At 30.7% G+C, this 25,897-nt stretch overlaps 1 protein-coding gene across 1 annotated transcript; it reads right to left on the bottom strand.

Moving 5' to 3' along the window:
- Positions 1-261: 261 nt before the first annotated feature.
- CPR22 (cuticular protein 22) lies at positions 262-7,072 on the bottom strand. The gene is made up of 2 exons (XM_003701778.3): positions 6,916-7,072; positions 262-2,158 (listed from the first exon to the last, which is right to left on the bottom strand). Exons 1-2 carry the CDS (start codon positions 7,048-7,050, stop codon positions 1,778-1,780), a joined length of 516 nt encoding a protein of 171 aa, XP_003701826.3. The 5' UTR covers positions 7,051-7,072; the 3' UTR covers positions 262-1,777.
- Between the last annotated feature and the right edge of the window lie 18,825 nt (positions 7,073-25,897).

Below are 25,897 nucleotides of genomic sequence, written 5' to 3'. Positions count from 1 at the left end.
CAAGGTGTATTTAAAAATAAAAGATGTTAAGTTATGTTTAAAAATAAATTAGGTATCGAGGTGTGTTCAAAAATAAAATAGTTACTAAGCATTTCAACATGTAACATGTATTATGAATAAAAAATGTGGCACCCCCATTTCGATTTTTAGGGTTAGTTTTTGATTGAGTTCCTAAAATTAAATTGTAAAATCGTTAATAATTATCAATAAAGAATAAAAGGACTCGTGAATGAGTTTTGTTAGAAAAATAAAATCAATCGGTCTCCTGGATTGCAACATTTATTCACCGTAACATATACACGGTAACGATTACTTACACAGTATAAAATATTTATATATTTATATATATATAATACGATATATCGATACAAACGTATACATATACAAATACACACCACCAATCAGAAGTATGCAATCACTATGTTCAAAGTTATATTTTATAATACAAATATTAAAGGGTGATTTTTATGAATACCGATTTAGCAGATTCATCTGCTCGTATAAAAAAAATTCCAAGATAACATATGGAAAATTCATAAAAAATCACTTCCGATATTCTAGTAATATTTTTCAAAATACAACGTATAGTTTCACGCTTTTGGCCGGTAGTGTACACTGCCGAGCACGCTAGTCTTCCCTAGGGAAAAATGCGATGTATCAAAAGGTCTTACAACTTGTCTCAATACTCGACAGTAATTGGATACTATGTCTGGATTAGGTCTGGGCTAAATTATTGAGTATTGAATTCAGTTAATATTCATAAAATTCCCTAGGTAAATGTGATATGAGAGATGGAAGACTCAATTCGCCTCAGTACTAAAAAATTACTAGGTATACCTAGCTTAGATCTAGATTAGGTTACAAGTAATGAGTATTTGATAATATAATCTTCCCTAGGGAAAATGTAATATGGGAGATGGTTTTGTCTGAAGACTCAGAAGTTACTAGGCATTACACCTGCAGGTCTGTGTTAAGTTAAGTATTCAATATCACTAGTAATTGTCCCTAGGGAAAAAACAATCTGAGAAGGGCCTCTTTTTTCAATTTTCAAATATTCCCAGATAATTACATTTGTGTTTGATTTAGTTTAGATTGCATGAGACAAATGTTAATAAATTCCCAATGAGAAAGGCAGTGTAAAAGATTGTCTCAATTCTACGAATTCAAAAATACTTGGATGTCGGAGAAAGTTACTATCTCTAAATTAGATTACCAAAATGTCTCGATTAAATGAGAGACCTTGTACTAATTCATTGCAAGTTTCATAACTGTTATCAGCCATTATTATAAATTACTATGTTCTTGAAACCCAGTAACAACTGTCTCACGGAACTAAATCTACATAATTATAATTCGTAATTAACTAGTAATTCCAAAAAAAATCAAGCAATTTTAATATTGGATTTGAGTATTGAAATTAATGTTATTAATAATAGGGCACCAAGTTAACCTAAATCCTCAAACTACAATGTGATCACTTCAATTTGCAAATTAGCTAATAGACATTAACGACAAGTCCCATCAAAATTTTCACCCAAATCCATCATAACCTGTCAAACCTAGAGTATCAGCGAGAAGGAGTATTTTTCCCCAGGGAATACCAGCGTGCCCGACACCGCACTATCCATGGAAGTATGCAATAAATATTTACAACAGATTGAACCAGAGCAGTTACACGTATCGTTGAAGTTGTAGAAGGGAGAGACGACGACACATCTTGATAGAACAAGGTTTCAAAGAGGCTCGCTGAGATCACTGACGACGGACGTCCTAACCTTTAGACCTGATTTTGGTCGTCTTTACTAGGATGCGCCGCTATCCACTCCAACGCTTTCTGGATGAGAGGCGGGATCTCGGGTGTGGTCGGTAAATGAGCACCCTGGGGTTGGAAACCGTCAGCGTTCGCCACGTACGTCAACGAGATCTGTTGACCATCGTCGCTGGGATAACTGAACGCACCCTGGGCGTTCATGGCTTCGTTCTCCGAGCCAGCGTTCTCCAAGTGTCCCTCTTCCTGGGCCTTGATCCCGTTTCCTGATTCGTAGCTCCATTTGTACGAACCGTCTGGGTTGGGTCCTTCTTGGCTTTGACTGACGATTGGGATCACGTCGTCTGCGGGCGCTGCTGATACGCAGCTCGCTAATGCGATCACGGCTACCTGTGGATTAAATGCAATGGATTATTGGACTCGAATGGGATAGTGGACTCGAATGGGATAATGGCTCAAGATTTTGAGACATTTAGTGGTGGATATTGGGACATTTAATATTGTAGTCATAATGGGTCAGTGGTTATATAGTAGTTTAACACTGTTAATGGTTTAGCATTGTGGACAATGGACAATATGTGCATTAGACAGTTGTGCAATAGTTCAATATTGTGGTTATACAACAGGCTGTTTTGTAATGGTATAGTATTGTGGGCATATAATGGATCAGTATGGTAGTTATATAATAGTTTAGTAGTGTGGTCAAACGTGGGTTATTATTGCAATCAAGATGCAGTCAATGGTACTGTATTGTCATATAATGGATCAGTAATAGTAGGTCAGTAGTGTGGTCGTACACTGGATAACTATTGCAGTTAAGTAATGGTTCAGTGCTATAGTCATATAGTAGATCAGTATGGTGGTTATAATAGTTCAGTAGTGTGGTCGCACATTGGATCACTATTGCAGTCAATTAATGGTTCAGTGTTATAGTCATATAGTACATCAGTATGGTGGTTATAATAGTTCAGTAGTGTGGTCGCACATTGGATCACTATTGCAGTCAATTAATGGTTCAGTGTTATAGTCATATAGTACATCAGTATGGTGGTTATAATAGTTCAGTAGTGTGGTCGTACACTAGATCACTATTGCAGTCAAGTAATGGTTCAGTGTTATAGTCATATAGTAGATCAGTATGGTGGTTATTATAGTTCAGTAGTGTGGTCGTACACTGGATAACTATTGCAGTTAAGTAATGGTTCAGTGCTATAGTCATATAGTAGATCAGTATGGTGGTTATGTAATAGGTCACTAATGTGGTCATACACTGGGTCACTACAGCAGTCAAACAATAGTTCAGTATTGTGGTCATATAGTGGATCAGTATGGTGGTTATACAATAGGTCAATAGTGTAGTCATACACTGTATCACTATAGCAGTCAAACAATAGTTCAGTATTGTGGTTATATAGTGGATCAGTATGGTGGTTATATAATAGGTCAATAGTGTAGTCATACACTGTGTTACTATTGCAGTCAAACAATAGTTCAGTATTGTGGTCATATAGTGGATCAGTATGGTGGTTATATAATAGGTCAATAGTGTAGTCATACCCTGGGTCACTATAGCAGTCAAACAATAGTTCAGTATTGTGGTCATATAGCGGATCAGTATGGTGGTTATATAATAGGTCAATAGTGTAGTCATACACTGTGTCACTATAGCAGTCAAACAAAAGTTCAGTATTGTGGTCATATAATGGATCAGTATGGTGGTTGTATAATAGGTCAATAGTGTAGTCATACACTGGGTCACTATAGCAGTCAAACAATAGTTCAGTATTGTGGTCATATAGTGGATCAGTATAGTGGTTATATAATAGGTCAATAGTGTAGTCATACCCTGGGTCACTATTGCAGTCAAACAATAGTTCAGTATTGTGGTCATATAGTGGATCAGTATGGTGGTTATATAATAGTTCAATAGTGTGGTCGTATACTGAGTCACTATTGTAATAATAGTTCAGATTTTGGGTCATATAATGTATTAGTCTTGTGATCATATAATTTTAAAAGATTTTGTAGTATTGTTAATGTTGCAGTCATATAATGGTTTAGAATTTTGCATTATATAACGAGTTGGTATTATAGTCAAGCAATGGGTCAGTACTATAGTGGTGTAACAGTTTAGTATTATGATTGTATGATAGTTCAGTATTGTGACCATATAATGATTCAATATTATGGTTGTAAATAGTTTAATATTGTAGTCATATAATGAGTCAATATCATGGTTACAAATAGTTCAGTCTTGTGGCCATATAAGAGGTTAGTATTGTAGTTATGTAATAAATTAAAATTATAATCACATAATATTGTATTAATAATATTGGCATATAATATTGTATCAATAACATGTTCACATAATATTGTGTCAATATTATAGTCATACATAATATTGTATAATAGCTCAAGATTTTGTGCCATATAACGGTCAAAGACTTCAGCTATATAATGCTTAATTGTGGTTATATGTACAATGTTTTAATGAGTTCTGAATACATGATTTCTTTTTTTAAGAACACAAAATGAAGTATCCTAAAAAGTCATTCTTTCTTCAAAAACACAAAATGGCGTCCACTAAACCATAAACAGTTCCTTCGCCACACTTTCCAGCAGGGTGAATGCGGTTTCTATTGTTTTGAAACGACATTTTTTGCTTAAATTTAATTAAATTCCCCCATAAATGTTCGATACATTTTAAAGTAATTCGCGGTTTACTTCTAAACAGAAGAAACGACTGAATGTTACATAAACGTTTAATCGATCACGAATATCCGATGCAAGTGGTTTCACTTGTTTGCTTAAATCTTTATGTCTCGTTATGTCTGAGCAGTAAACCAAACACACCGTACAATTTCCTGGTAAAAACATCAAGATGAATGTACCGTCGTTGACTCGTTCTCGCCTGTGTTTACTTCCTCGTTCGATATTTACGTTGTTGCGTTTAAACGTTTGTAAATTACCTCGAGTAATTACGTGACTGTGGGATAAGATTTAAATGCAGTGTCGGATTAATTGCTACTGAAATCGATTTTGTGATTCCACTATGGTGTAGTTTGAAAAGGAGCAGCGGTTACGAGGTCGCAGTAGTGTTACCGTTTTGGGTCAGACACGAATGGTGGAGTGACAGTTACTCGTATTTGATCAGACAAAATATTGCGATATCATATTTTGTATAATAAGTGGAAGTCTATAATTTTGTGACTGATTTGATACTTTTTGAATGTAATAGCATAATGTGGTACTTTCGTAATTAAGGTTCGTTTTTGGTTAAAAACGATTTTGTGTTTGGGAAAATGGAAATTGAAAAGTAATTGAAAGTATTGATAATTTTGAATGTACTGTAGTGGTGAATGTTAACAATGGTAATAATTGAAGTAGTGGAAGTTTAGTATAGTAATAATAGCTATTGAAATAGTAATAATTTAGTACAGTCGTCATTGAAATAGTAATGATTTAGAATAGTAATACAACAAATTTTTCAATAAGTTGAATCTTTTTTCTGTATATCAGCGTTCAAATATAGTTCAATGAGAATAGAAAACTATTAACAGTATCGGTAATTTTTAATGCAGTAGTATAGCAATGTAATAATGTAGTAATAATTAAAAAGTAGTATAGCAATGCAATAACATAGTAATAATTCTTCGAATAGCTGAATTTCATTTTTGGTTAAAACAATTTTGTGTCATTTGTGACTTATTAAATGAAAATCAAAAATTAACTATAAGCAATGATTTTTACTATATTTGATAATTTTGATTTGATCAATTAGATATTAGAATGATAAATATTGATAATACTGTAATTTTTAACACAGTCCTTATTATTATTTTATAAAGTTTTCAAGATATGGATGATAAATTCAAGATAAGAATGATAAACAATGATAATACAGTAATTTTTAACACAGTCCTTATTGTTATTTTTAAAGTTTTCAAGATACTACAATTTTATTAATATATTTACTGAGCAAATAACAACATTCGAATAATATTAATATTTATCGTTTAATTCAACCTATATTAATATTATTTATTTTAATTTAAATAATATTTTTTTAAATGATCTTTGAATTTAATAGAGTTATTGGTGATTAACATTTTTATATCATTCAGATTATATAACGTATGGAAAATTTAGATTATTCAAATGCAAAATTTATTTGTTATCTATTAGATATTTTCATAAAGAAAATTTTTAAACTATTCACAAATAAAGTGTTATTAATTATAAACTCAGAATTTCTTATTTTTTTACCTATCTTAATAGAAAGAACAATTGTGGGACTACCTGTGTTTAATTTTCAAAGAAATAAGACTCAATTTATTTAAATATCATTTTTCCTGCTCAAATAACAGTATGATCGAAACTTATTAACATGCAATATAGCAAAACACTTGAATCTTTTGTAGTAGTAATGTCATAACCCAAAGAGGGCTTAAACTAAACTTGTTATCAATTTCAAAAGTATAAAATAATATTCGAAAGTATAAGACGTTCAAAATAATATATAAAATTATAAGAATATAAAATATTATAATAGAACAAAAGTATGTTGGACAATAAGCAAATAATATAATCACCACTCTTGTTCTTTTAGCTCTACTTGCAAAAAATACTACAGGTTTCAACGAATTTATATTACAGCAGTCAATCAACAGTTAATGTCAAAAAATTCCCAAATCAAAATTATTAGTACAGAATAAAAATACGTTGGACATTAAATAATAATACCACTCGTGTCCCTTTTACCCTAACTATACTAACCCTAAAAATACTACAAATTTCAGCAAATTTATATTACAGCAATTAACCAGATAATGTCAAAAAATGTCCAAATCTGTAAAATCAACCAAACGAAACTAACCAAAATCAGCTCCAAAATCTGTCCGCATTCACCCTACTCACCTGATGGTTGCACCGATTCCAAACGGAGCCGTAATAAATTTCCGAACCCCGTGAAAGCCGAAAAGAAGAAAGAAGAATCACAATGAACGTATCACACTAATCCCCGGCCGTGAATCCACGCACAAGAAATCGCAAGTATACACTCGACGGATGATCCGTTCTAGCCGAAAATCGATCGTTGTTTACCCTCGTTTACTTCCTTTCGTGTTCTTTTTTTTAATTGTTCTTACCAGTGACGTGTACATGGTGCAACAGTAATCGCTGATGGGCAAGTGTTTATCAAGCCTCGGAGCGCTCGTCGTATATATACTCCCTGAAGGCAACGCGAACAGCCTCCGTCGTGTGTTCCTGAAGAGGACGCACATGGGACACGACACAACGAGCGACGAAGAGAATACAACACGACGAAAGAGGACACAGAGACACGGAGACCTTAAGAGGGGTTACATGGATCCTCGTTTAACGGCTACCGAGGCACGTGTGTGCGCGTACGTGTACGGAGAAACGTATGGGGACAACAACAACACGTTGTACATCACCCGGAGAGAGACTACCTTCTCGGGGATCAGCATGTCACATTACGTTAAATGTCATCGGGTCCCCGTTAAAGGATTCTTACTCAATTGTCATAATTTCTTTAACGAACTCGCAGTTCCGTTGTTATTTAGGGAACGATGACGAAGGTAGCGGAGGGTTGGTGTGATGAGGTTAATTGTGGAGCCGAATCTTGATTACGTGTTTCGTGATTTGGGACGGAGGAGTGAAGAATGTGTTTCTATTGTGAGTTGCAAACATTGGAAATTGGAATTCTGGAATTTTTAGGGTGGGAATTTTAGGGGAGGAATTTTTGGAAGTGATGAAGTGGGAATTTGGAAGTTTGGAATTTAGTAGTGTTGGGATTTAGGAATGTGTAGATTCTGGGATGGTAGAATTGATATTTTGGGACTTTGGAACTTTGGGGTTTAGGGAGTTTGGGGATTTGGGGATTTGGAGATTTGGGAATTTGGGAATTTGGGGATTTGGGAATTTGGGGATTTGGGGATTTGGAGATTTGGGAATTTGGGGATTTGGGAAATTGGGAATTTGGGAATTTGGGAATTTGAGAATTTGGACATTTGTGAATTTGGGAAATTGGGAATTTGGGAACTGGGGAATTTGGGAATTTGGGAAATTGGGAATTTGGGAATTCGGGAATTTGGGAATTTGGGAATTTGGAAATTTGGAAATTTGGGAATTTGGGGATTTGAGAATTTGGACATTCGGGAATTTAGGAAATTGGGAATATGAGAATTTGAGATTTTGGGAATTTGGGAATTTGGGAAATTGGGAAATTGGGAAATTGGGAAATTGGGAATATGGGAATTTGGGAAATTGGGAATATGGGAAATTGGGAAATTGGGAAATTGGGAAATTGGGAAATTGAGAAATTGGGAAATTGGGAATATGGGAATTTGGGAAATTGGGAAATTGGGAATTTGGGAAATTGGGAATATGGGAAATTGGGAATATGGGAAATTGGGAATATGGGAAATTGGGAATATGGGAAATTGGGAATATGGGAAATTGGGAATATGGAAATTTGGGAATTTAGGAATATGGGAATCTGAGATTTTTGGGAATTTGGGGATTTAGGAAATTGGGAATATGAGAATTTGAGATTTTGAGAATTTGGAAATTTTTTGGCTATAACAATAAGATTTACAAATTTCAGAATTTTTAACTTTTGGCAAAATATTACTATTTTCCAAAGTACAAGTTTGGACTTGTTTAAATTTGAAAAGTTTAACTGTAACACTTAAATCATTAATTTTTATTCGTTTTTCGTAAGATCATATATTAATCTTGTCATTGTTGTTTAAGGATTAATAATTTGTCGTTTATTATTACAGTTCTATAATTTTCATGATTGATAGTTTATATTATTAATTGCATTGATCATACACAAATATCATGTAATTATGCTTTGATAGATTGCATTTGTAGGTTACAGTTATTACCGAAATTATTGTTGAATTATTAATTCTTTTACGTTAAATGTTATATATTCATAATTTTGATGATCGATAACCTATACTATTTTATAGAAATATTACCACCTAACTGTGCATTAATAGGTTAAGTTAGGTTAGGTTAAAGAAGGCTAGATTTGAAATTGTCGTCGCCATTGCTGTCTGAGGATTAATACTTTTATATCAAGTGTCACATGTACATAATTTTGACAATCAATATTTTATATTATTTTTACTTATTATATATAAACGTTTTCAACTAATTATGCATTCATATGTTAAGTTAAGTTAGGTTAATCTAGGTTAGATTTAAAATTGACGTAGCCATTACTGTCTGAAGATTAATATTTCTATATCAAGTGTCACATGTACATAATTTTGACGATTATTATTTTATATTGTTTTAAACTAGGTTAAAATTAAAATGCACGTTCTTATTGGCATCTGAGAATTAATACCTTTATGTCAGGTGTTACTTACCCATAATATTGATGATTAATATTTTATACTATTTTTATTCATTGTGTTCAAACGTTTCCAACTAACTGTGCATTGATAGGTCAAGTTAGGTTAGGTTAAACTAGGTTAAAATTGAAATATTCGTTGCCATTGCTATCCAAGGATTATTATTTTTACGTCAAGTGTTACATGTACATAATTTTGACGATAAATATTTTATATTATTTTTATTCATTATATTGAAACGTTACCAACTAATTATGCATTGATATGTTAAGTTAGGTTAGGTTAATCTAGGTTAGATTTAAAATTGTCGTAGCCATTGCTGTCTCAGAATTAATATTTCTATATCAAGTGTCACATGTACATAATTTTTACGATTATTATTTTATATTATTTTAAACTAGGCTAAAATTAAAATGGACGTAGCCATTGCAGTCTGAAAATGCTCCTAAGTCAAGCGTTACATCCTCATAATTTTGACAATCAATATTTTATTATTTTTATTCATTACATTCAAACGTCATCACGTAATTGAGCGTCAATTAGTTTCGTAAATTTGTATCAAAATCGACACAGCCCCCGCCATCGAAAATTAATACTTCCATATCAAGCGTCACGCATCAATAACATTTATGCTCAATATTTTGTGCTATTGTTTTCATTCGTCCTATCAAAACATGATCGTTTAATTGCGCATTGCGAATGTTTACAACCAATTGATTCCTCAGAATTTATCGTTATTCGTCAAGAGATGAGGTAATCCACTAATTAACAAACATTTAAATTTTCCTCGCATCCGGTTAGTCTTATGAAGATGTTGGGACAACGATAAATATCGAAGAATCTCGAATTCCATGAATATTCTGAATAATTTCCCAAGGAGTTTTCTCGATCTATCAAGAGTAAACTTCTGTTTATAAACGTTTAGCTGCACGATAACTAACAGATTCTGTCAATTTACTTTGTAGTTAATTCTCCTTATAAGAATATCGTGCTGGGTGTAAGATACAATAATTGCGATAGGATTTTACATCAAACGATAGCAATTGTGTAAGTTGTTACTTAACGAGCTGTGTAGGTTCTCTTCTTACATTATTTGAACAGCGTTTTCAATAGTAACTGCCGAATACGTTCGTTATTTCGCTATTCTCGTTTTGGCGTTATTGCATGACTCACACTTATGCGATTTCTTCTGTTTTATTTCTGTATTGTTTCTGTGTTATTTCATTCCACTTTGCTCTCCTTATTTTTAGTTTCATTTTTATTTTCTCTTGCTTTATATTTTTCTCTTCTATATTTCATATTATTTTTATATTTTGCTTTGCTGTTCTTATTTTTCCTTATTTTCAATTGTCTTCTTTCAAGTTTCTATTATTTGTCCTACGTTCATGTTCTCTTATATTTTTTGTTACTTGCTTCATGTTCTTCATTTTGAGATTTCTTTAATAGTTTTTTAATTTTCCTGAAATTTTCCTGAAATTTTTTTTTAATTTTCCTGAAAAAATTTTTTAATTTACCTTAAATTTTCTTTTAATTTTCTTGAAATTTTCTCTTAATTTTCCTGAAATTTTCTCTTAATTTTCCTGAAATTTTCTTTTAATTTACCTGAAATTTTCTTCTAATTTTCCTGAAATTTTTCCACATTTTCTTTAATTAGTCTTACTTTCCCTTTAATTTTCTTACATTTCCCTTGTTTTTCTCTCCATTTTCCCTAACTTTTCCCCATTTTCTTTTGCATTTCTTTATTTTCCATTTCCTCATTCTACTTACAAAATCTCACATTCCTTACTTTTACTCGCAACAGAAAATAAATATTCCTTAAGTGCAATATTTTCAATTTTAATTTCCCATATTTTCCTCTTAATTTTCCATTATCTTATCCTGATTTCTTCTATTATTCCTATGTAATACTTTTCTTAATTTCATTCTTTCCAATCGAATATTATTTCCCAATTTTCTTGCCTCTTATTTTACTTTCAACATAAATGTATCTTAATTACAATATTTAAAGTACATCTCTTAATTTAATTTTCCCTTGTTCCTCCTTTTTCTCTATTTTCTCTTTTTCCCTTTTCCCCTACTGTTTTCTGTAATTCCTCCCCTTCGTCTAAAATTTCTTAATTTCGCTTTCCATATTTTACCTTCAACTTAAAGTAACGGTTGCAACATTTTTCAGTGTATCTAATCAGTGTTAAACACACTCGAAGCGTTTTACCTTGGGCTAACTATGGCCACGCATCTATTTAATCAATAAAATCCTATTGGAATGTTAAGGATTGTTTATCATTAACCACTTAATCGATTGCATATCAATTATAATATTTCTCTCCACGCTTAAAGAAATTTCTATTCGATTCCATCATATCCATTTGCAATTTATACTCGACATAACACGTCAACGATGAAAAATTATAATCCTGTTAAATATGTATTTTTCCACTCACTATATGACCGATACGCGATCTTCATCCTCGATTATGAAACAAAAAACGTCTTCGTACATGAATATGAAGTTAAATAATTTTTCTACTCGCTATATAGCCGTTACGTAATCTGTATCTTCGAATATGGAACAGAAAGCGTCTTCGTCCTTGAATGTGAAGTTAAATGATTTTTCCACTCACTATATGACCGATACGCGATCTTCATCCTCGATTATGAAACAAAAAACGTCTTTGTACATGAATATGAAGTTAAATAATTTTTCTACTCGCTATATAGCCGTTACGTAATCTGTATCTTCGAATATGGAACAGAAAGCGTCTTCGCCCTTGAATGTAAAGTTAAATCATTTTTCCTCTCGCTATATGACCGAAACATAATTTTCATCCTCGAATACAAAGTAGAAAACGTCTTCGTCTTTGAATGTGAAGTTAAATCATTTTTCCTCTCGCTATATGACCGAAACATAATCGTCATCCTCGAATACAAAGCATAAAACGTCTTCGTCCTTGAATGTGAAGTTAAATAATTTTTCCACTCGCTATATGACCGAAACACAATCGTCATCCTCGAATACAAAGCATAAAACGTCTTCGTCCTTGAATGTGAAGTTAAATCATTTTTCCACTCGCTATATAGCCGTTACGTAATCTTCATCGTCAAATATGAAATAGAAAACGCCTTCCTCCTTGAATGTGAAGTTAAATAATTTTTCCACTCGCTATATGACCGAAACACAATCGTCATCCTCGAATACAAAGCATAAAACGTCTTCGTCCGTGAATGTGAAGTTAAATCATTTTTCCACTCGCTATATAGCCGTTACGTAATCTTCATCGTCAAATACGAAATAGAAAACGCCTTCCTCCTTGAATGTGAAGTTAAATCATTTTTCCTCTCGCTATACGAAACACGATCTTCATCCTCGAATACAAAGCAGAAAACGTCTTCATCCTTGAATATGAAAAATGCGAAATTTTAATCCGTCAAATTTGAACCCCTGATCGCGTGATATGAAATGTGTGCGTTATCGTTTGACATAACTGGACGTGAGTAATTTTACTGTCGCAATCAGTATATTAATCATATTGCCACTTAAGAATAGAAAAAAGACCTTTCATTTTTCCTTATAGAACCTACTGGACTCGAACAACACGAACGATAAATCATTCGATCGGTTCACCCAAACAACGATGAGTTATACACCAGAAGAAGATACTCCTCTTCGTTTATGGAAAATCCGTGGAATAGGACAGGCTGCAATAAATTCTCTTTTCCTTAAGAATGTCAAGTTCTCTGTTTGAGGCGACAGTTGCGATTCTGCATGATTCACTAACGCACGTCATCGATATCTATGAACAATCTTCTTCATCCTAAGCTTCTGTGCAGATACACTTTTGAATCGCATTAACCTGTCACGTATGAATTTTTCATTTACCGGTTGTAAATGCGTTTGGTTTGTGTTGGTTGTTTGGTAACATGTAATGTGATTGATCATGGTAATAAATTGAATCAATTTTTTTGTTTGAGTATTTCTGATTGTTTATTTGCTTGATGGTACTTGTACCGATTTATTTATACATCAATTTAGATTTCTTGATGGTCATTTGTTATCTCGTACACATATTGATTTGTATGAGATCATAATCGTGCAAATATTTATAAATGTATATTTACTTCGAGACTTTTGTATTTAAAAAATACTTCATTTGTGTAATTTTGTTTGTTTTTATTTATTTGATATTATTTGTAATATGTGGGGCATTATTATGTTAATTCAGGAAAGTTAAACATTTAGGAATTTAGGAATTTAGGAATTTAGAAATTCAGGAATTCAGGAATTCAGGAATTCGGGAACTCGCGAATTCAAGAATTCAAGAATTCAAGAATTCAAGGATTCAGGTATTCAGGAATTCGGGAATTCGGGAATTCAGGAATTCAGGAATTCAGGAATTCAGGAATTCAGGAATTCAGGAATTCGGGAAATTAGGAATTCAGGTATTCAAGAATTCAGGAACTCAGGAACTCAGGGATTCAGGGATTCAGGGATTCAGGGATTCAGGGATTCAGGAATTCAGGAATCCATAAATCCATGAATCCATGAATCCAGAAATCCAGAAATCCAGAAATACAGAAATCCAGAAATCCAGAATCTTAGAAATCCAGAAATCCAGAAATCCAGAAATCCAGAAATCCAGAAATCCAGAAATCCAGAAATCCAGAAATCCAGAAATCCAGAAATCCAGAAATCCAGAATCTTAGAAATCCAGAAATCTAGAAATCCAGAAATCTAGAAATCCAGAAATCTAGAAATCCAGAAATCCAGAAATCTAGAAATCCAGAAATCTAGAAATCTAGAAATCTAGAAATCTAGAAATTTAGAAATCTAGAAATCCAGAAATTTAGAAATCCAAAAATGTAGAAACCCAGAAACTTAGAAATTCAGAAATCTAGAAATCCAAAAATCTGAAAATCCAGAAACTTAGAAATCCCGAAAATTTTTAATTTTGGAAACTTGAAAGTTTAGGATACTGAAATATAAGTTTCTCTCGTAATATTCAAATCTCAATATAGAAATCCGACAAACAATATTACTCTAAATATTAATACTAAAATACCCACACACAGACCATTAAATTGCTATAAGGTACAGATATTCTAAACGTATAAATCATAATAATTATACATCAAACATTAACAGCGCAATATTCAAATGAATAAATCACACAGTCCTCTAAAAATACGCAGAATGACATGCAATCATTGTCACAACTGGGTTTAATTTCACGCACGAAGACTAGAGAAGCAAATAATAAATACCGTAAATCATTGAATGGCCACGATTCCCTAATTGGCCCGTTAACATGCAAAACAAATAGTCACCGAGTTCACCAGATGTCGGATAACGGTGTGTCAAATATAGGGGAAAGTCTGTGACGATATGTTTGGATATTTAATTAGCTGGTTACATAATATGAGCAATGCATACAAAAAGCCCGGCTAATAAATATCACTCGTGAAAGTAAAGTACTAGGTAACATCTTTTCAATGCGTCCTGTTTTATCGAGCATTCTTCATGGGGGTAAACCGAACCGCCATTGTATATTCTTCTACGGTTTTATGTCTTGTTCCTTCGTACGAAGTTAATTGAAACTTTCTAACAAGCGGTTCGATCCAATAAATTTGATCGTTGCACTGTGTTGCAAATATATTACATAAAATAATTCGATGCGAAATTATTCTATCTCCTTGAAATGCAAATTGAATTGCAAGTTTTATTATAATTGGTTGGAGCTGATATGTGCAATTAAATTGTAATTAATTTATGTTGATATTTGTCATTAAATTACAATTAAGTTCAGTTGATATGTAATTCAGTTTTCATTAATTTCAGTCAGATTAGGTTAGGTTGGGATGTGAAATTCCTATATCTTGTTCAAACACATAATTTGCAAGTTTAATCATAATTTATTAGAATTGATATGTACAATTAAATTGTAATTAATTTATGTTGACATTTGTCATTAAATTACAATTAAGTTCAGTTGATATGTAATTCAGTTTTCGTTAATTTCAGTCAGATTAGGTTAGGTTGGAATGTGAAATTCTTATATCTTGTTCAAGCACATAATTTGCAAGTTTAATTATAATTTATTGAAGTTGATATGTACAATTGAATTGTAATTAATTTATATTGATATTTGTCATTGAATTACAATTAAGTTCAGTTGATATGTAATTCAGTTTTCATTAATTTCAGTCAGATTAGGTTAGGTTGGGATGTGAAATTCCTATACCTTGTTCATACACATAATTTGCAAGTTTAATCATAATTTATTGAAGTTGATATATACAATTGAATTGTAATTAATTTATATTGATATTTGTCATTAAATTACAATTAAGTTCAGTTGATATGTAATTCAGTTTTCATTAATTTCAGTCAGATTAGGTTAGGTTGGGATGTGAAATTCCTATACCTTGTTCAAGCATATAATTTTCAAGTTTAATCATAATTTATTAGAGTTGGTATGTACAATTAAATTATAATTTATTTAAGTTGATATTTACCATTAAATTCGAACTAATTTAAGTTAATAACTTCAATGAAATAATAATTAAATTAATAAGTACAATTGAAGGAATTATCAAATACATTTGTAATTTGTAATAATTTTTTCATCGCATCTAAATTAGTAACTAAACTTTTAATATACAATGTATTGATAATAGTTAATTAATCACATAAATTGTACTCCAAAACATTTGTTCTGATATTTGCACAAAATTTGTGTTATAATAGACAATTACTTTTTTAACATATTAATTACTACTTTATTAATATTCTTGATATTCAGAAAATATATTTAACATCCAAGAAATATAAAAAATATTTGCTATCCAAGAGACTGTAACATTAATTTAATTTTCAACGAATGCTGTAATTTTTACAAAAATATGAAATGTTTTCACTAAAGAGTTCCAATTAAATCGGTACATAAACAGAACCATCGATGCAAACTTCGGGAATTTTAGTCGTCCTAACGAAGCACAGATTCTTTTTTAATTGGTGATTAAACATATCCGGTGTCTCCCGTTATTTCACCGTGACAAATGCTGTTCCACTGTCAAAGTCATCGTTTTAAACGAACAGCCTTCCCGTGATCATTCGCTTTTTATTAAGTCCACGACGTAATAATAAATTCAATATTTCTTAACCGGCGTTGAACAGCATCATTTTCCATTAGTTACTGGCATATATTACACCGACGAACATTTTAGTCACATCTTTTTATGTGCCACACGCACCAACGAAATTACGCAAATATTTACTAAATGCAACGTTCAAATTTAAGAGACGAGGATACACCGAAAGGTTATACGTACATGCATGTAAACGTATAATACTTCACTGATGCAATAGTTCGAGCATTACTTGTCTTCAGAGGGAACAGCTAACACGTATAAAGTGATCAAATATAACTTGCGTCACTTTAACCACTCAAATTCACCGTTTTCTTTGTCACATTGAACATCGTTGATATCTTGCCTTTACAATTTCCTCGTGCAATGACGGAAGCCATTTTGTGACGGGTGACATCTTCGTTACGGGAGTTTTATGGAGTTTTATAGACTGGGACATTTTGAATCTATTTTTGTTACGATGTATTGAAATATAACTTGCGTCACTTTAATCACTCAAATTTAACGTTTTCTTTGTTACTTTGTACATCGTGGATGTCTTGCCTTTATAACTTCCTCGTGCAATGACGGAAGCCATTTTGTGGCGGGTGACATCTTCGTTACGGGAGTTTTATGAAGTTTTATAGACTGAGACATTTTAAATCTATTTTTGTTGCGGTGTATCGAAATCGTAATTACGAGATAGCTTGTAGAGGTCGTGTATGATTTCATTGCTCTATTGTGATTGTAACGTGACTCAGCAATACATTCTAAATATAACCTGTCCTGGGTCATGACAATAAAGGATGTTCGAAAATAACACTGTGTATAGCGGGATTCAAAATGGAATTACGTAAATGCGCCAAGTTTGGATGTTTCAGATTCGGATGTTTGATGATGGGATCTCATAATAGATTTATTTGGATTACAGTATTTCAACGTGGACATTTACAGATTCAAATAATCTAGTTTAGAATATTGTGAAGTGGACTCTTTATTAATTAGAATGTTTCGAAATGGAATTTTTGTAAACCAGCATATATCAAAATGGAACTATTGCAAATTAGAATATCTTAAAATGGAATTATTGCAAATTAGAATATTTTAAAATGAAATTATCCAATTTTAAATCTTGCAAATTGAAATATTACAGTAGTTTCAAGTAGAATTTTTCAAATTTAAATTTTGCAAATTGAAATATTACAAATTACAGTAGTTTCAAGTCGAATTTTTCAAATTTAAATTGTGCTAACTGAAATATTACAAATTACAGTAGTTTCAAGTAGAATTTTTCAAATTTAAATTTAGCAAATTGAAATATTACAAATTACAGTAGTTTCAAGTCGAATTTTTCAAATTTAAATTTTGCTAACTGAAATATTACAAATTACAGTAGTTTCAAGTAGAATTTCTCAAATTTAAATTTAGCAAATTGAAATATTACAAATTAGAATATTTTTGAATAAAATTTTCTTAAATTAAAACAATGAAAATTACATTATCTAAAAAAGAACCTACAATAGTCCAAATTAGAGTATTTTTGCAATATAATTTTCCCAAATTAAAATAAACTAAGTTACAATATTTGAAAATGTAAATTTTCTCAACATATTCAAAATTGGAATAATTTTGTTAAATTTTCTTTGAATTTTTTAAACTTTTCTCCATTATATTTTAAAATTTAATTTTACCGAATTAAAATATTTCAAAACAAGATTTTCCTAATTGAAATAATTAAAGATGGAAAATTAGCAAATTAAAATATTTCAAATTTGAACATTCCACTTTAAAAAATTGCAACACAAAATATTTCACAAAAAAATATTCCAAAGTAAAATATTTTCCAAAACTGAAATTAAGATATTACAGAAATAATATTTTACAACGAAAATGAATTAAATGCAAGAATTACCGTCGGGTTTTCGAAAGGAAGAGCATCGTGGAAATTTGAAATATCAGATGGCAAGGTGATGCGTTTCCAACGGCCTTATAAGTACGATACGCGACACGGTTGTTGCAATAGAGGTTTTATATTTACAGAAAGGTTACATCCTGAAGAATGCGTGCTTGAATGAAAGCCCCACGAATGCAGACCGATAGAATCGAACAAGGAGTGGGTAAGAAGACGAGTAAAGGAGGCAAGATGAATTAGAATGTGTGTGTGTGTTGGAGAATGTGTGAATCAGAGGGAGAACAAGAATAAAATGGCCGATTAAACAAGATATATCGAAAAATAAGAGAATTACAGTAAAAAAGAAGGAGATACATACTACGTCCATAAAATGAATTTTATTGCTAAATTTGAAAGAAAATAATTCGCTTTTTTTTAAACTCGCTGATCAAATATAGAATTCCTGTGTTTGCTGTTAACACTTTGATGATTGCACAGTTTATTTTTAATTCTTTTAACTGCAACAAAAAGAGGAAAAATCGTACAGTTGATTGAGTGATGTTTATTTTTCTGCTATTAGCTTTATTTTCCATTTTATTTCTTTGTTTGTATAAAAATGAAAGCATTTTATATTGTTTTAAAAATATTGTTTTATTTCAAGGAAACTTGTCTTGTTTGATTTATTTTATTTATAAATAAGGATATTTTTTTTATTTTATTATACTTTAAACTATGCTATTATTTATCTATTTCAAATTATTTATTAAATTTTATATAAGTTCAAGAAAAATTGAGATTTTGAATAATTACAGAGGTGAATGTTTAATTTTAATTTTTTTTATATTTGAAATTTTTTTTTCTTGCGTGTTTAAGGTCACATCAACCTTGTGGGTTATTAGTGACCACTATTGGGTTGTTATTCCTAATTTGCATTATAATTCTTAGTTTAAAATTTTGAGTTAAATCCCAAATATTAAAATTCTCTTATTAAATCGTTACAAATGTTTTAAATATTATCAAGCTTCCTTATAAAAAAATAATTTAATTCTAATTATTAAAATACTATTAGAAATATTATTGGAATTCTATTATACAAAATAACTTTGTAAAAATATTATTTAAAATATTATAAAGTTTATTAGAACTCTGTTATTAAAAAATATAATATTATCAAAATATTATCATTATTAAAATTTTGTCACAAAAAATATCATGCAAGCATTATGAAATTATCATTATCACATTTTTGTTACATTAATTTTGTTATTAAAATTTTTAATAAAAATTTATTATTAAAATTCTATTTTACAAAAATAATATTACTAATGTTATTAAAAACATCATTATCAAAATTCTGTTGTTAAAAAACAGCATTATCAAATTTTTATTATTAAAAAGCAATATCCTCGAACCATTATTAAAGTCGTGTCATGATAAATGATGTCTCATTAAACGCTGTTGAGAAAAAGTCTAAGAAAAACGAAAAAGATTTTCATGCAGCTATAAATATCCAATAATAATGAAATCCATCAAAATGTAACTAGTTTTTTTCTGAATTTCAAGCACCGTTAACCATCGAATAATCGTGCGTCCCTTCGACGATGATTACAACTATAATTCCAAGAGGCTCGCACGCGAGAGTAAATAATAATCGTTGGTGCTCTTTCCCAACGATACTTTTTTTTATAGAGTCTCATCTTCGAGTGCCGTGGATGAAAGTAAAATTGAATTTGGCGTGCATATTACGTCTTCTCTAGCCTGCGGGTAGGCGGTCTCTAAGAATGCCTGTGGTATACGCTTATATGTCAAGGTCGTCTTCTTACCCATAATTTCTTTGCCGGTTTACGATTTATTTGCAGTATGCTCGTTACCATCTTCGTCTCTATTCCTGTACGCAAAAATAACTCGACACGCAAATCCTACGGATCATAATCATAATTGCTATCAATCGACATATTAAAAGTTTTTCACGCATTAATATTGGATGACTATTCATTTTTTCTCTGTGTTGCGGTACCTTTTGACTTTCTATAAACAACCATTAGACCCTTATTAATAGTCTTTGAAGTATACAGTCACAAAAGCTGACCGCAAGAAACGTTTCCTTTTTAATGACTTTTGAAAAGATTCTTAAGTCGTTGCTAAATGAGGCATTTCGAAACGTCTAACGCAATTTCATGACATAAAAGTGTCGTAAAATTTTACTTATGGCGTATCAATTTAAAGCTTAAATTCTGCGTGGAACGTCTGTATAAATCAACCATTTATATTCGTCGCGCAAAATGAATGGTTGTCAGTTGCAGAAATCAATGTTTTTGTACGATATCAAATATTCGATTTTGGATGGTAAACAGTCTAACTGAATTTCATGAGATAAAAATGTCGTAAAATGGTGCTTATGCTACATCAAACTAAAGTATAAACTTCAAGAAAAATAGCTACTGACCACCGTTAATATTCTTCGTAGAAAATAAATAATTGTTAATTATAGAAGACAATGATTTTGTGTTATATCAAATATTCCATTTTTGAATGTAAAGGTTTAAAATAAAATTCATGACATAAAAGTATCACAAAATGGCGTTTATGTAACATCAATTTAAAGTGTAAACTACTAGAAAAATAGCTACTTGTGTCCACCGTTGATATTCTTCATAGAAAATAAATAATTGTTAATTATAGAAGACAATGATTTTGTGTTATATCAAATATTCCATTTTTGAATGTAAAAAGTTCAAGATAAAATTCATGACATAGAAGTATCACAAAATGGCGTTTATGTAACATCAATTTAAAGTGTAAACTACTAGAAAAATAGCTACTTGTGTCCACCGTTGATACTCTTCATAGAAAATAAATAATTGTTAATTATAGAAGACAATGATTTTGTGTTATATCAAATATTTCATTTTTGAATGTAAAGGTTTAAAATAAAATTCATGACATAAAAGTATCACAAAATGGCGCTTATGTTATATGGATTTAAAGTATAAACCTCAAGATAAATAGCTACTTGTGTCCACCCTTAATATACTTTGCAAAAAATAAATAATTGTTAATTACTGAATACAATGATTTCGTGTTATGTCAAATATTTCATTTTTGAACATAAACGTTTAAGATAAAATTCATGACATAAAAGTATCACAAAATGGCGCTTATGTTACATCAAATTAAAGTATAAACTTCAAGAAAAAAAGCTACTTGTGTCCACCATTAATATTCTTCGTACAAAATAAATAAATGTTAATTATAGAAGACAATGATTTTGTGTAATATCAAATATTCCATTTTTGAATACAAAAGGTTCAAACGAATTTTCATGACATAAAAGTATCACAAAATGGTACTTATGTCACATCAATTTAAAGCTTAAACCTTGACAAAAACAACCACATAAAAATTTCATAAGTATTCTCAACAAAGAATAAATAATTACCAGTTCCAATACGACTATATTAATAATAATTGTAAAAAATTTTTAAATTACAAATTTCATGACATAAAAGTACAAGAAAATTGCATTCACATTACGTCAATACAAAGCTTAAAGTACCACAAGAACGCCTGCATAAACGTTTCATCAATATTTTCAACGTGAAATTTTTAATTCATCAAAACTTCAGTGAAGTGTAAATGAAGTAATGTTTGAAGGATTAAAATGAGCGTGTACCGGTTAGTATGAGAAGATTAAACTAAAATTGACGGAACATTATCCGGTTTCAAGGCGCTGCAAGTAGCAAGTGTTTATTCAAAAGGCGTCTTGCTTTCAGATCTTCGCATTATTTGCTTTATTGCATAACATTACAATAGTTTTCTACACACCTTCGATTACGCAAGAGCGCGGTTGACGAGCACCACGTTACGACATAATATTTCAAACACGCGTGGACAAACAGAAGAGGAGAAAATGTCTTCCCCTTTTTTCCTCTCTATTTTTGTTTCCCGCCACTTTCATCGAAGCGTAATGACTTCGTAGAGAATCTCGTAAAATCCGTCGAGCTTCGTTTCATACATCTCGTCAAACTAGTAGACCTTTACAATTTACAACTCTATATCGCCAGGAGGAATTAAAGACGGTTAGAGGATACCCGTTGAATAAATCTTCGCGTGTTGCGATTAGCTACATTTGATAATCGCGGCAAAGATTTTTCCCGCGCGGCGAATGCTTAATCTCCGGGTACTTGATTAAATTATTTAATTAATGATGGATCTGACGCAAGCTGAAATAAATTGCATAGAGGCAATTTTAATATAGATAGCAATTTGAAACCCTTCGATCAAAATTGTTCGAAAGAATGCGATATTTGAAATAATTACGTAATTTTCTACAAGACAGGATTATCACCAAATTGTTAGATGCATCGAATAAGGAAGACGTTTGCATAAAGATACAGCAGAATCTCGCAACAGAAGTATCAAGAATTTACTTAGGATTCCGTCCGCGATCGACGATAATTCACCGTTCGATTTCGCCGATCGTCAGCCAGCATCGATCAAAGACAAGATATTCAGCTTGCCGTGGCTCGAAGTTCGCAGAAGTTATGATACCGAACGAGTATCACAGTGCAGATCTCGAGGAGCAAGTTAAACGCGAAGCAGTCTGGAGACCGGGAATATCCAATCTGCACGACGATCATCCCGGCATCTTCGTGGCTAGGGAATCCCCTCCGTAGTCAGGGGTCGCATCATTGCACAGACAGGATAATCCCAAAGGTCGAGCAACAACTTGGATAGTCGGATTGCGAAAGCCACAACTAGACCGGCAGATCTAATTGCTCGTATCGAGCAACTGGTTTCGATCCTGGTAACAACATAGTCACGGAGAAAGTCTCATCTTTCTCCGTTTGGTTGTTTGTATCCTTGCGATCTGACCGATGATTCGCTTCCTTGTCACGATACGCGCGAATTCCATTGACAAACAGAGGTTACAGCACCGATGATTTAAGACAACCGTGATTTAACAGGAGGATTTGCATCGGGGATCTGAACGGAGTGACGTAGGGGACTTGAGCTTTGAACTCGAGGACTTAAGTTCTTTTGTTGTTATCATTTTGTATATGTAATGTTGAAAACTGGGTATCTTATTTTTGTATAAGTGTGTGCTTATATTGGGTGTCGAAATAAAAATACTTCTTTTAGGAGAAATGCTGAAACTTGTATATCTCGTATATTTTTATAAATTTGTACTTGTGTTGAATGTGGAAATAAATATACTTCTCTTGAGAGAAATGTTGAAACTTGTCTTATGGGAGAAATTTTGAAAATTTTGTACCTTTTCTTTTTTATAAATAGGTGCTTATATTGGGTGTAAATAAATATACTTTTAAAGAAATGTAAATTGTGGATCTATTATTTTTTTATAAATAGGTACTTGTATTGGATGTCGAAATAAATATACTTCTTTTAGGAGAAATGTTGAAACTTGTGTATCTCTTATATTTTTATAAATTTGTACTTGTGTTGAATGTTGAAATAAATATACTTCTTTTGAGAGAAATGTTGAAAATTGTATCTTTACTTTTTTATAAATAGGTGCTTGTACAGGATGAAATGTACTTCTTATGGAAGAATTGTTGACAATTATATAATGTAGAAAAATATTAAAAATTGCATATTATAGGAAAATAATGAAAAATTGAAAGATTTTGAAGAATTTAAAAATTTGAGAAAATTGGAAATGAAAAAATAAAGAAAAATTGAATTATGGCACATTATTTGATAAATTATTATAAAAATTATTATATAAAAATAGGTACAGATAGAATATTGACAGAATAGATAAAAATAGATAAAAATATTGTTAGTTTTATTAATAATAGAAATACTAACAACATTATTAATATTCATATTTAATTAATATTAATTAAGTATACATATTGTTTGAATATTAATACAAATGATCGCTGAGGGTAGAAGCATACAATATTCCAAAAGAAAGTATTTTAAAATAAAATGTTTTATACCATATTTCAAAACAAAATATTTGAACGATATTAAAATACAGGGCATCCCAATAAAATGTATACATACATGCATATTAATATCAAAAATAAAAACGACAACAAAAATATCGAATTCCACTGATGTTGGTGATGTTCATTTTAAACATTTTTATTTTTAAGATAACCAACGTGATACGAATTTCATATTTGTTCATTTTACTTATTAATCTATGTAACAATAAACTATGGGTATATTCTTTTGAGACAGGAAATATTTAACGTCAATAGAATAACATAAAAATTGAATGTTTCAAATTAGGATAATGTGAAATTACAAAAATACAAAATTAAGTATTTAATGTTAATAACGTGACTAAACTAATTAACGTGAAATTACAACATCTTAACATTGAATTTTTCAAATTAGAATAATGTGAGATTATAATATTTCAAATTAGATTAATGTGAAATTACAGTAATCCAAAATTCAATGTCTTAAATTAGAATAATGAGAAATTACAGTAATCCAAAATTCAATGTCTTAAATTAGAATAATGAGAACTTACAATGTCCCAAAATTGAATATTTTCAAAATTACAATAATCCAAAATTAAATATTTCAATTTACAATAACATAAAATTACTACATCTTAAAATTGAATATTTCGAATTAGAACAAAGTGGAACCACAATATCCCAAAATTTAATATTCTAAATTATTCTACCCCAAAATTAAAAGTGTCAAATTAGAATAACGTGAAATTACAACATCCCAAAATTAAGTATTTTAAACTAGAACATGATTAAATTACAACATTCCATAATCGAATATTTCAAATTAGAGTAACGTGAAATTACAATAATCCCAAAGTGAATATTTTAAATTAGAATAATGAGAGCTTACAATGTCCCAAAATTGAATATTTTCAAAATTACAATAATCCAAAATTAAATATTTCAATTTACAATAACATAAAATTACTACATCCTAAAATTGAATATTTCGAATTAGAACAAAGTGAAACTACAATATCCCAAAATTGTATATTCTAAATTATTCTACCCCAAAATTAAATATGTCAAACTAGAACAACATGGAACTAAAATAATCCGAAATTAAGTATTTTAATTTAGAACACCATAAAATCACAGTATCCCAAAATAAAATATTTTAAAAAAGAAAAAAGTGAAATTACTTCATCCTAAAATCGAATATTCCAAATTACAATAACGTGAAATTACAATATCTCAAAATAGAATATTTCCAGCTCAATTATAGAATGGTCGGTACATTGAAATGTTCACAGATTAATACCATCAAAAATCAAATTCTATAAATGTATAAAATTTCATTATTCAATTTTTAATATACATTTCTACATTCGCCGCAGATTATCAGTGAAATGTTCGTAGAAAGTCTGGATTTTCGCTTCGTGAAAAGCATCTCTTGGGAAATCGCATTTAAATGCTCCGTCACAGTACGTTGAATTGTCTGCACATCTTTGTAACGAGTCCCTTTTATTGCCAATTTTATTTTAGGGGGAAAAAGAAAATCTGATGAGTTCTGTGGATTATAATTGCTACATCTTCTTTTGACTATAAATTATGGGGCGATCGGCAAAAGTGCGAGTACGAAAGAGAACCATAACCTCAATTTATAAAACTCGAATTCGTTTCATAAATGATGGTTCAGTAAAATACATTGACTCGTTTTGTCAACATTTCAAGGAAAAGTATTAAAAATTAAAGTATCAAAAATATGTATATTTGGGATAATACT

Source organism: Megachile rotundata, chromosome 4 (assembly GCF_050947335.1).
Source record: "Megachile rotundata isolate GNS110a chromosome 4, iyMegRotu1, whole genome shotgun sequence".
NCBI classification, from domain to species: domain Eukaryota; kingdom Metazoa; phylum Arthropoda; class Insecta; order Hymenoptera; family Megachilidae; genus Megachile; species Megachile rotundata.
Note: the sequence above shows the minus strand (reverse complement) of the source record. Positions and strands in the feature narration are given on the sequence as shown.

Coding starts and splice junctions, on each gene's coding strand:
- CPR22 (XM_003701778.3), bottom strand. CDS start 7,050: ATGTGCGTCCTCTTCAGGAACACACGACGGAGGCTGTTCGCGTTGCCT. Junction 2,159..6,915: donor GCACCATGTACACGTCACTG/GTAAGAACAATT, acceptor TTTAATCCACAG/GTAGCCGTGATCGCATTAGC.